Source organism: Cyanistes caeruleus, chromosome 3, assembly GCF_971803275.1.
Source record: "Cyanistes caeruleus chromosome 3, bCyaCae1.hap1.1, whole genome shotgun sequence".
NCBI classification, from domain to species: domain Eukaryota; kingdom Metazoa; phylum Chordata; class Aves; order Passeriformes; family Paridae; genus Cyanistes; species Cyanistes caeruleus.
In genome coordinates, this window is record NC_141703.1 from 6,699,826 (window position 1) to 6,712,491 (window position 12,666).

General features: G+C 37.8%; 1 protein-coding gene across 2 annotated transcripts; it reads left to right on the forward strand.

Moving 5' to 3' along the window:
* Positions 1 to 45: 45 nt before the first annotated feature.
* On the forward strand, positions 46 to 12,114 carry FUNDC1 (FUN14 domain containing 1). 2 transcript variants are annotated; one of them, XM_086879690.1, is made up of 5 exons: positions 46 to 154; positions 1,847 to 2,003; positions 3,832 to 3,907; positions 9,870 to 9,998; positions 11,501 to 12,114. In XM_086879690.1, exons 1-5 carry the CDS (start codon positions 124 to 126, stop codon positions 11,576 to 11,578), a joined length of 471 nt encoding a protein of 156 aa, XP_086735816.1. In that variant the 5' UTR covers positions 46 to 123; the 3' UTR covers positions 11,579 to 12,114. The 2 variants fall into 2 exon arrangements, with proteins under 2 accessions (XP_086735816.1, XP_086735817.1); XM_086879691.1 differs by lacking the exon at positions 46 to 154 and adding an exon at positions 1,212 to 1,457.
* Positions 12,115 to 12,666: the final 552 nt, after the last annotated feature.

Here is a 12,666-nt window from a genome sequence, read left to right on the forward strand (position 1 = left end):
GCGAGCGGGCGGGAGGCGCATGCGCGGAGCGGCCGCGAGGGGGCGGCACCGCGGCGGGGCGGGGCGCGAGCGGCCTCTGGGGGCGCAGCGGGCAGGCCGCGCGCCGCCTCAGCACCGGCCAACATGGCGGCGCGGCGGCCCCGCTCCGCCTCAGGTCAGTGCTGGCCCCTTCCTGACGGTAGCGGGGAGGAGGTGGCTCGGCGAGCGCCCTTCCTCCTCTCGGGGGCGGTGGGCAGCCCCCTCCTGCTGCCCGCGCTGCGTCCCGGGGGCGGGGAGGGATGGCCCGGGCTCTGCGCCTCCCCAATACGTGCGTGTCCCCCCTCCACCGCGCGGCCCGGCGCATCGGCCCCGTTACCCCTGGCATCACCCGGGCTAAAGCTTCTTCCTGGGATTTAACCACGGAAACCCCTTCTAGCCAGGCCCGCAGATAGAATGAGTGCTGGCCGAGCCCTCAAGGAGCGAGGGGCCGCGGCCCCGGGGGTCCCGGGGGGTGCAGGACCGGAGCCAGGAGCCGCCAGCCCCCATGGCCGCCGCATCCTTCACCGTGCGGGGCTTTCAGGGCATCGCTGTGGCCTCGTCGTGCGGCGTCTTTGGCACTGGCACAGTTCGATGTGCTATGGGAATGTCCAGAACATCATTTGCCGCATTCAGGGAGTATTTTTCATCAGTAGAAAACGCTGACTTATTTGCCACAGAACGTGTTATACTTGTGCACACGAATTTTGGTTTAAATGATAATAATTTAAGGGCAGAATTAATATAAATGTTCATGGCAGTGTTTTAATTTCCATCTAAGTAAGTTAAACAGATGTCCTCAATACCTCAAATAAAGAACTTTCGATAACAACTTTTTAGCATTATGGATCTTGCTATTTATTTTTTAGTACTCAAGAACACTTATGTGTTAATAAAGGGAAATAATGCACACCTACATGTGTACTTCTCACCGTCTTTGAAGTTTTTACCCATACTGGTAGTACAAGTTAAAAAGCTGTCAAAATTCTAATAAAATGTTTATATCTACAGTCTTACTTTAATTCTAGGTAATAATTCTAGGTAATCATTTAACTGCTCCTCTTTTCTGGAATATATCACCTGTATTGTTGAATTTAGATTTAACCTCAAGTGTATTTAAACAAAGTGGACTTCAGTTCATGTGTGTATGTCACAGGATGTGATACAGTTTTAAAATATTTTTCTTTAAAAACTAGAACCATCTCTTTCCTCTGATGTTCGAATATATGTGGTGTTGAGGATCTCTAATTTGAAGTTTTAAGAAGCCTGTTTTGAAAACATTGACAGAATTGTCCTGCAAACATGAAGCTTAATTGAAGTCCCAGTGTCATCTATTTCATTTGTTGTGGAAAAGAACAGAAATTGCTTCCTGGCTTTGTGGCAAATACTGATGTGTGGTCCTCTGAGGAGAGCACTGGGCCAGAAGTTCTTAATCTTTCCAGGTGGTGGTCTATCCCTTTGGTTTTTATTTTTGTTGGGGTTTTTTTGTTTGTGCTGAACAAGCTTAACTGGTAGTTTCATCTGATGCCTCTTGGTTCCTGTATTTGAACAGGTAGGGGATTCTTGATCACCTTTGTAGTGCCAGTTGTGGATTTTATAGATTATACCACCCCTATAGCTTTCTACACCTTACCTTGATGATGGTATAGAATCCCAAAATCCTTTGTTCTGTGTTCTGGACCATGGGTAGCTTGTACACTGCAATTTAACCCATTGCGTTATGCAGTTAATGCCCAAACTGGGTGTGGGATTTTCACATCAATTGCTAATTTACTTTAAAACTGAGAAAATAACTTTTTTTTTTTTTTTTTTTAATTGCTTTTCTTTTCAGACCACGACAGTGACGATGATTCCTACGAAGTGCTGGATTTAACAGAATATGCTCGACGTCACCATTGGTGGAATCGCGTGTTTGGACGGAATTCAGGACCAATTGTAGAAAAATACTCCGTAGCCACACAGATTGTGATGGGAGGTCTGACTGGCTGGTGAGGGAGCTTCCCTTTCCATATCTGACCCAGACTTTTTACTCTGTTAGAAGATCCATTTCCAAGGGTATTTGAAGCAGATAAATATATCTTTAATGGGATTTCCTTTAGCATTGATCAAGATTATTCATGTGTGAGCTATTTTAGCTTGTTACTCTGACTCATCATTATGAAGTATTTTTTAATATTGGTGAAACACCAGTTATCCAAGGGAAATCATACTAGTTAGTGATAAAGGATTTGGGAAAATGTCAGAGCTCTAAAATTACAAGAAATAAATGGAAAATAACTGCATGTAGCTTTTATTTTGTATGAAAAGCTTATTTCCTTACTAGTCTAGATTTAGAAACTTAGTTATATTACGGCTGAGTTATATTTTACGGGTAAAATAAATGAAGGGGGAAAAAAAGGATGGCAAAATATACTTTTAATTAAGAGCCCCATTTCTTGGAGACTGTTTAAATTGAGCTGCAGCCATTTTGAGCAAATTCAAAGTTTGCTCTGATGTTAACTGAAGAGAGATACTATAGCCTAGTTATACTAGAATAATTCATAGTGAGAGCTAGACAGTAAAGGTGAGAAACTGAAAATGTGGTTACAACATGAGCAGTTGTGTCAAGGTGTTTATTTGTCAGAGGTATTTGAATGGCATTTATCTATTCCAGTACACAGAAAAACTAAATTCATTGAAAAACACCATTATGGTAGCACAGTGACTTTTAAAGAGGGATTATTCACGAATTAAAAGGTGAAATAGACTTAAAATGGAGTTGTTGTACCCATGCTCAGTAAAGCTTTGTGGAGTGGGGTTTAGCTTTCAGTCTGAGTTTTTTATTTGCTTCTGTAGCTTTAAAATTATTTTTAAAAGTTGTATGTGTACATGTAAACTCAGAAGTTTCTAGGGAGTAGTTCATCTGGCATCCATAAAAACTGGCTTATTGAATGATCTGGAAAATGCACATTTCAGTATCTGTAGATGCACATCTCTCTGGGTGCCTACTGATGTATATAAGTAAGAATTTACTATACATATGCAGGGGGAAAAATTCCTCTCTGTGTGTGGGCTAATGTTTAGATACCTTGGAATTGCCCTGGGAAGTTGTGGAACCATCAGCCTTGGAAGCTCTTGTCTGAGCCAAGGCACTTGGCAGCCTGATGGAGTTTTGAGATTGGACTGGACTCTGCAGCACTTTTGGGAGGGTGACTGGCCCAGGTGACCTCCAGAGGCCCCTTCCTACCTTATCACTCCTCTGTAATACCAGTATGTGTGCTGTTCTGTGTTTGATGAGGGAGGGTTTGGAGACTGAGAACAAGGTAATTTTCTGGTTGCCTTGATCCATTAAAAAGAGACTAACACCATGTCCCAGCAGAGTGTCCTTGCTGAGTTTAACTCTAGTGGTAGGGATGTGCTGCTTTTTACTGAAATATTTCAGTTATGAGTTGTGTAGTTAATATAAATTATGGTATAATGTATTTACATTCCATTTGGGAACAGATAGTAGCAGTGCTATATAATTATGTTGTGCTTTATTAACGTGCTACATTTAATAGCAGTAAGATCTAGAGAGCTCATGCTTACTTTAAAGGGGCCATCAGACAGCCAGGAACAAGCAACCATTACTCACATTGTCTTGTTTTAGACATTATTAATTTGATATTGCTTGCAATAAATAGCCTTGATTTTTAAATTTGTAAATATGAAATGATATATTTTCTTTTTTAAATGAAAAAATGGTAATAGTTGCAGTCAGGAATTGTGTAGTGTGGCATTGTTCAGCAGAAAACTTCACTGGACTGGGTTTTTGTTTTTTTGTTTTGTTCCCCTAAGGTGTGCGGGATTTTTGTTCCAGAAAGTCGGAAAGCTTGCAGCAACTGCAGTAGGTGGTGGCTTTCTTCTGCTTCAAGTATGTAGCATTTCATGCTTTATAAGTTGGCAAATGTTATTTACTAAACAATAGGAAAAACACAGCTGTTGGGTAGCATTTAATTAGGAAGGCTTATCTCCTTCATCTTTTTAGTCTTATCAGTCAAAACCTTACATTTGAGCTGGAATATTGTGTACAAATGTACAAAAGAAACATTTCTAAAAGTTAATGGTGAATCAGAATCTACTCTGTCCTGTAAAATAGTTTGTTGTAAGACAAGAGAAGTGCTGTGCAGAAGCCGAGATATTGTGTGTGATTTGATGTTGCCAGATGAGAGGAACTGCCTGTAAACCTATGGTTAGGGAGAATGTAAAATGTATTTGCTTTACATTGGTTTGAGAATTTTATCAGAGCTTTCAGCTGCTTTGGCAGTTGCCTGGAAGGCTTCTGGTCCCAGTATGAGCCATGTTTTTCTGTTTTCTTCCCTTGCCATGTTTTATCTATTGAACCTCTAAAGCCTGGCTGAATTTTGACAGCTTCATTGCATTCCTCTCTCTGCTGGCTTTCGGGTTCAGAAGTTTTTAATTATGTGGCATGATCATTTGCATTTTTCATCAGATACTGTGATTAGAGGAGAATATATTTTAAAAAAAACTTTAAATTAGATGAAACTTTAAGTGAAGGAGAATTTCATATGTCCTTTTGTAAGATGCCTGGATTTTACTAGCATTTTTCATGTCTTAATACCTGTGGACGTCTAATTTTTCTTCAGATTTTTCTAGGAGATATAGATTGGTGCCTACTTAGACTCAATGATACAATTTCTTGAGAGGGGAGGCTAAAGATATATTTATTCTTTCCAGCATCACCCTGGAGGGTTTCTGAAAGGCATATCCTGCTTTTATTTCTTTTGATTGTAGTGACTGGTGCACTCAAGCACTGATCAGGAAGGGTGGGGTAGTAGCTGCTGCTGTGTAATGCATTGAAATGCTGCTGTTGTGTGAAGTACACACAACATTTCCTTCATAATCATGGTCCCTGCTGGTTCAGGGGCTAGTTTGGTTTTTTTCTTCTTCCTATGTTTTGTATGCCATTAGTCTTGATTCTTTCAATGATAATTCTTTTATCAATATGACTGAAAAGCTGCCAGAACAGAGGCACCCAAGGTGGAGCCAGCAGATTGCTGCAGGTGTCTTCCTCTGTGCTCCTTACTCTACAGGAAGCTGAAAAGTTAAAGCTGAGACCTGTAGACAAAGGAGAATGGAAATTGAATAAAACACATCACTTGTGCAGGATTTTTGCTTGTTGAGCTGTGAAGTTTGGGGAGCTTTCCTGTACGTGCAATGGATTTGCCATGTGGCTGAGCGTCTGATTTCTTGGTTGATCTCATTTACACTGAATACAAAAAGGAATATTATCCAAGAGGAAATACAAGTTAAGTATTTTGATTGGATTGTCTATATCTTAAGTAAGATCAGATTCTCTTGAAAGGAAATGAAGTAAATGCCTTGGTCTCTCTTTTAATTCAAAACATTTTGCATTTTAAGGCTGAGTCATAAATTTTATGGTGTAATTACATTTCTGTAGCCTTTAATTTTTTTCATTTAAAGATCACACATCTTGATTCTATGAATACATGTTCAGTGCTTCCCCTGAGTGGGCAGAAGAGTATTTCAGCACATTACTAGAAAGTTCCTTTTTATCTGTAAATTTCTCTGAAGTTGCAGATTTAATTTCAACTACTGATTGCAATATTGACATTATAATTACATGCCAGAACAAGAATAATAACTACAGAAGGCAAGATTCTTGGCTAAAGCCCATTCAGTGAAACATTTCAGTCCTAAAATTAAAAAAATACAATTTTTTTCTTCAGTGGGTGATGACTCATTTCAAGAAATGTAGTAGGAAACTGAAAGCAATAATTTTCTAGTGTCAGTTTGTACAGGAAGCAGAAAAGATTTTTCATGTTTTTTAAGTGATCTAGAACTTCAGTCTTGAGACAGATTCTATGAAAAGTAGTTCTGAGAGAAAGAATACAAATTATGTGAAATTTGCACAGCTTTTCGAAATGATGGTCTGTTATCATATCTTTGTGGTGAATATTTCCACACCTTAATTTGATTCATTATTATTTGATTATTAACTATGCTTGCTTGTTTTGTTTTTTTTTTTTTTAAATAGATGCAGTTCTTCAAATATGTTGGTATAAGACCAATGTGCAGACACCATATTAAAGAAAATATAATGCAATTCTCATAACAAGTAGGGGATTTTCCTTGTGTAACTTCGCATTTACACAGCACTATTGGGTAAAATCCTGAAGAGTAGGGAAGTATGAACTTGTGTACTCTTGGTTCTGCTGTAATGAATTGGTTAAAAACTATTGTTCTTAATGAACACCTAATACCTCTTTATTTTTAAAATCCTGCATCCTCAAGAGCAGTTTCATTGTTTTTGTTCTGTAGTGAGCATACAAATGATGGGTTTTTCTGTTCTGTGTTGTTTATTATTTAATAATGAAATTGGATTTTTATTCAGTCATTTGTGCTTTCACTAATATATTTTTCCCCAGCCCATTAGTATGCCATTGATGAATTAAATTGAATTATTCATTAAATTATGTTCCAATTTAGGAAAGGTAAATACGTGAAACCAACACGAGAAACAAAATAAACTCTGAGACATCCTTGGCTATATCTCGTACAGGGTTTATTGATAGTGCACTGTTATCATGGAATCATAGCATGAGTTGGGTTGGAAGGGGCCTTAAGGACCATGTAATTCCATCCCAGGATGTTCCCAGGGAGGGACCAACCTGCTTTTGAGGCTGGGGGCTTAGTGAGAAAGAGTTGGATTCAGTTTTATGTTGAATATCCCACTTGAGAGTAGATGTGTGCACACTTAGGGGAATATTCAGTGGAACAGCCAAAGCAAATGGGAGTTGGAAGTTGTCCTGATAAAGAAATACTGAGTTTCTGACATGGAGGGACAGAGTGTCTGTGCCTCTGTAACCTGCAGTGCTGGCAGTGGGGACAGCAGAGCTGTGCCTGCAGGTGGTGGCTGAGGGTACAGCCTCTGCAGTTCAACTCTTAGAGTGTTGTGTCACTTCTCAGTCCCTTCTTGTCAGTGTGTGTTGAGCTTAGGGACTTGTCAGATCTCTTGTGGAAACTGGGGGTTGTTTCCTTCTTAAATAGCAGAAAATACCTCAAAGTGCCTGTGGGTTCTATGCAGTGCAGCTGAGCTCACCTGTGCCTTCCGGCCTTGCTTGGGCTCTTAGTGTGAGAGATTTTGCCTTGAGGAAATTAAAATTCTTTTGTCCCATCTTGCTGTACAGATTTTTTTGCTCCAAAACATTTTTCTCCTCATTATTTGTGTTAATGTTTCACAATAACAAAAGTACCTGTGTGCCTTTCCAGTATCACCTGTAAAATGAGGTCTGCCCTTGAAGATTCTCAGTTTTCCTTCATTAATTAACACATATTTTTAGTGTTTCTGCACAGACATATTTCTTCAATTGCTTTTTTGAAAAAATTCTGTTATTATTTCAACAGTTTTGAAAGGTCTTGAACAAGTAATGAGCTATGAGATATATAGATAAGTATATAGTATATCTATTATTCTTTTATCATATATAGAGAGATTCCTATATAACCCAAAATCCACCCCCATAGGTCTCTTTAATAATAAATGCAATTAATATGTATAGACCTATATGACAACTTAATATATCTGTGTATGGATATGATAATGGAATATTGTTATTTTACTTGGTTATCATAGGGCCTGAGTTTAAAAATACTAGTAAATTTTTGAGAATTTGCATTTATGTAAATTTAATGTTATAAGCAAGTAGGTTTTTTTTGATACATTGGAGTCTAAAAATTATAGTTTGTTTTTTCAGCATTTGAGTTCAGGCATATTATTTCTGTACTTATATATGAAATTATGTAATTAGTGGGGTTGCAGCCAAAGTAGATATGACACAGGCTCTATCACTGCCAAGGTACAGGGTTCTTGTCTTCTCAGTTAAAAAATTTATATTCAAAACATTACCCTCTGTTGCTTATTTTATAAACACTCAAAAAGTAGAATTTGGAATCTCTTATTTCAGGGCTACAAAGTTCAGGGAGAAAAGATGTCTGGTTTTGATACAAGTGTAAGCTCTGCAGTAGTTACAAACAGATCTTAATTAAAAACTTCTGCCTCATCTTTGTGCTGTCTGGATAACTGAGCTAATTAAAGTTGTCTTAATGAAATGTTTCTTCTAAGATCCATTTGCATTTTACAAGCAAGCAGATACATTAGCATTTCTTACATTGTGTTGCACTGAGTAGATCAGTCACATTTAATTTTCAGTTGTATGAATGAGAAGGCACCAATTCAATGCTGGGGCCTTTTTGAAATTCTTGTGGTTATGTTAAATTCATAAAATAACAATTGCCACAATGTGCAGCTATTTCTCTTTTCCTGGTATGTCATCCAGTGACTGGATGTGCAACCAGTACAGCTTTCAAACTGGTTTCCTGCTTTCATTCTGTACAGACAGCCCTTAATGAGCTGCCCATGCCTGGCATTAGTGCCCATGTGAATAAATGGTTTTACAGTAGACAGGCAAAGTCAATTAATTTGTTATTAATTACATTCTGAGGCATGAAGTAAAAGTTTAAAATATAACAAGTTCATTTTGCATTTGTCCAGTGAATTGTTTTTTTTAATTATGACAAGGTGGAAATTGAAGTTGACTTTCTTACAGAGGTGATCTTCTAGAAGCTTTGTTTTGAATTGAGACAAAAATCTGTCTGACACTTCATTAATTTTCTTTTTTTCTGGATTATGAAATCCTCAGTTGGTGGTGAAATAGGTTGCTTAGTTACTGTGGCAGTTATAGTACCAGCTAGATGGTTTAATTTCAGTTCTTTGGTGGAAAGATCCACGTGAAAGTCAAACTTCAGAGCCTGTAAGTGATGTGAAACTAAACCTAATGAATTGTGCATTTAGGCTAAACCTAATAAAGTGTTAAATACTTGTTCCACAGAAGTTCATTATTTGTGACTTATGTTTACCAGTTGGACAGTTTGCATAGAAGGCTGTTAAATTGGGTGGATTTCCCATCCACATGTGACCTTAAGAAGTACCTGAGGAATCTCAGTCTTTACAAAGAGTTTTTGTATAACAATCATTTACATGCAAGTTTAGTGATTTATATCTGTTTGTCCTAACGGTTAAAATAAGCAGTAATCCTGCTTTGATTTTTTTCTCTTTTTTTTCTCCCCTCAAATAACTAGATATTTAATTGTTCTCTAGAACATGCAGAAATCAAATATTAGTAACAGAAATAAGGCACAGGTTTGGGATGATGGTTAGACATGCTAAAAAATTTGGAAGTTTATGTGTATATTGGTATAAACCAGTCTCCTCAAACTTGTTCATTTTTCTGATTCACACAACTTGAACTGTTTTCAGGCTGTGTTATTTTTCTACTTAATGATTTTGTTTTGTAGAAGTGGGAGAATTCTCTTATAATGAGTACTTTCTTCTTGTTGTTGGACCATTTCAATTGTGTAGGATAAAATAAGGAGTTTTCAGTATTTTTAATGATAAGTTTGATTAGCTCCAGATACTCTGTCACAAATCAGAATTCTACAATTCTGAAAGAAGCTAAAAGAGAAGAGTTTTTTCTTTGTTGTCCTGTGAATGTGTTTTTCTTACAAATAAAACTACACTAAATGCTGAAGGAAAAACATTGCAAAGCTTTTATAACTAAAAAACAGAGAACTGGTAAAATTAACAAGAGTCTACTGAACTTTGCCAGCTCTAGTTTGAACTTCTGTCACTGAGGAAAGGTTTGAAGCAGAGAACCTGCTGAAATTGGAACAATGTCTTTTCCTGTGTCTGTAATAAGTAAAAATAAGAAAAAATATTTTATAGGCATCAAGACAATGTATTTTGACTCATGAAATGTGAATTACAGCTGTACTAACTGCCTTTATTTCCCTAGATTGCTAGTCATAGCGGATATGTACAAGTTGACTGGAAGAGAGTTGAAAAAGATGTAAACAAAGCAAAAAAACAACTAAAAAAGCGTGCAAATAAGGCAGCTCCTGAAATCAACACTCTAATTGAAGAGGTGAGTCTAAGGTGATAAACTCCTGTTTACCAGCCAGGTTTTCTTACCTTCCACTGCAGGTGATAATGAGTTGAAAATGTAGATGCAAAACTGGAACACATCAAAAATAGTTTGGCTTTATAATTTATTAAAAAGTTTTCAGATTGTGCTGTCTTTTATTCATTCAGCTTTCTGGTTTGATCACTGTTAAAAATGACACATGAACTTCTTCTTGGCAAGTGACAAAGTCAGTAGGGTCATGACATGGTAAAAAGTTCAGGATGGTGTGGGTAAAACATGGTAACTACAAAGACAAAACCCAAATCTTCTTAGACTACTGATAATAAAATCACTTGTCTGGACAAGAATAACTTTTCCGCAGAAAAGCTGTAGCTGCTTTATAACAGGAGTTGTGCTTTTATCTCACTTTTACACATTTTGGAGAATATCTATCTGTAGAATCTGCCAGTTGCCCACTATGATACTGATCAGTGTCCCTGGGGCTGTTTCACCCTGTCATTTGAAGACTTCTGTGTAATCAACTCTGTGGTTGTTTGGGGTTTTTTAAAGCCTATTTTTACATATTTTCATGTTCCATACATGGTATCTAAGTTTCATTCTGAATAACTGAGAGTCCTGACTGGGAATGTGCTGCAGACAGTGAAACAGTACACACACTGGTGTTCTGTAATTCATGAGTTTTGACATCTCAAGTTTAACCTGTATGGAGTTGCATATAGATTGATAAAAATGACCTTAAATTTTAATGTGAATATGAACTGAAAATTCAAGAGTCAGGGTTTTCTTGCTCCTTCTGTACCTCAAATAGCTTAACCTCTCCTTCTCCATTTCCCTTTAGAAATGGGTGGGACAGGATGGGGTTTTTGGTTTTCCTTTTTTTTTTCTTTTTCCTCTCAGATTATATGACTTTCTTGTAACTGTGTATTAGTTGCCAATCTGAAGAGTTCAAAGCAGAGGGTTTATGAAATGGCACATTTGATAAAAGGGGTTATACTCTGTGCTGGTGCTTCATGAAGTACTCTACACCCAGGTCATCATGCATAAGTGTTTTTTTCTAGGATTAAGTTGTTAGGAAACTGGCTCATAATGGAGTGTATCTCTTTTCCAGTGATCTTCCAGAAAGCAGAATTTTTTTTTTAAACAAATATCATCTGATTGCAGTTGAAGTCATGGTGGCACTCATGCTTTTTTCGACAAGATAGTTTGTAAAAGATGCCTTGTTTTGATCAAAACAAGAGTAGTATTGGCATAAAATTGCTGTAACAAGTCCTCTGTACTTTGACTTTTCAAAGACTTGCTGTATTTTAAATATATTGTTAAAGACAGGTGAGAGTCAGTTTGTACCACATTGGTGCCACCTCTTTTTATATGGTATTAGACACATCTCTTCCCCCTGCACCCTTCTCCACAACTTTAGTGTTCTTGTTTCCAGGAAGTTGTGATAAGTATTATGTAATGAAGTCAGACACAATTAACTTCATGAATATCATTTTTCTTCTCAGTCAACAGAATTTATCAAGCAGAACATCGTGGTGTCCAGTGGGTTTGTCGGAGGCTTTTTGTTGGGGCTGGCGTCGTAAGGACCCAAACGTCTCTTCCTGATGGGATCCATGTCGGCCAAGATCAGTTGTGACGCGCTGTCTGCAAGCAAGGGCAAGACAAGTGGACTAGCTAGACAACTTGGGAGCTTTTACATTTCAGGCTTTTGCCTCTTGAAGCTTGGCAAAATTAGAATTTGCTGAAAAACTGTGCAGTGTGCTCATTATAGTATTTCTGGGCAAAACTGGTTCATCCTCATCATGACTCTTTTTATCTATGGCCTTTCAAGATCTAGCATTTTTTAAAATGTTATTCTTGGAATATAGCTATGTAACCATACTATAAGAATGAAAGCTCCATTTCTATGTTTTCAGTTAATACTGTTTATTTAAAAAGTATTTTTCTTCATGCTGTAGTAGGTAGTATTGATGACTACATACTGTATATGATATTGTAGTTTCAGCCTCCAGGCTGTCCATCTTCTTTAGAAGTCACTGCAATAATGATCAATCTGTAATACCTTTTTACAGAGTATTAAATAACAAAGAATCATGAGCTTATTAAAGGTTAAAATTAACTTTGGCCTTTGCATACATAAAAAATAAGAAAGTCTTTCAGTTATAGCATGCTGGGACGTGGTGCAAGTTTTCCCAGACAGGTTTTTAAGGTCATTTTAGTGATTTGTTATCAATCAGGTTATTCTGAAGAAGCTGAGAATCCAAACAAACACTCAGTGCATTTTTCTGCATTTCAAACTTGTGAACCTTTCAGAAATTTCTACCCAAGGAAAAGTTTGCTCTGCCACAATTTCTTTGGTTTTTACTGTAGCAGCAGTTGAATGTGAGCTGGAATCTCTCCCACCAGGGTTCTGTCGGGTTGCTGTTCTCTTCTCAGATCAATAGTGGTTCATTAACATTGGATGGACGGATGGATGGATGGATGGACGGATGGATGGATGGATGGATGGATGGATATGAGCTTGAGGTGCACAAGACATGGGATGGTGGACATATTCACCTTCTAAATATTAATATTTGTGATTCCCTGGGCTCCAGAGATTTGTATTACATGTTGACCTCATGTTTGCAGTGTGCTTGTGGCCATGGTGAGTAAGGTGTGAAGCATGTCC

Coding starts and splice junctions, on each gene's coding strand:
- FUNDC1 (XM_086879691.1), top strand. CDS start 1,406: ATGTGTGGTCCTCTGAGGAGAGCACTGGGCCAGAAGTTCTTAATCTTT. Junction 2,004..3,831: donor ATGGGAGGTCTGACTGGCTG/GTGAGGGAGCTT, acceptor TGTTCCCCTAAG/GTGTGCGGGATTTTTGTTCC. Junction 3,908..9,869: donor GTGGCTTTCTTCTGCTTCAA/GTATGTAGCATT, acceptor TTATTTCCCTAG/ATTGCTAGTCATAGCGGATA.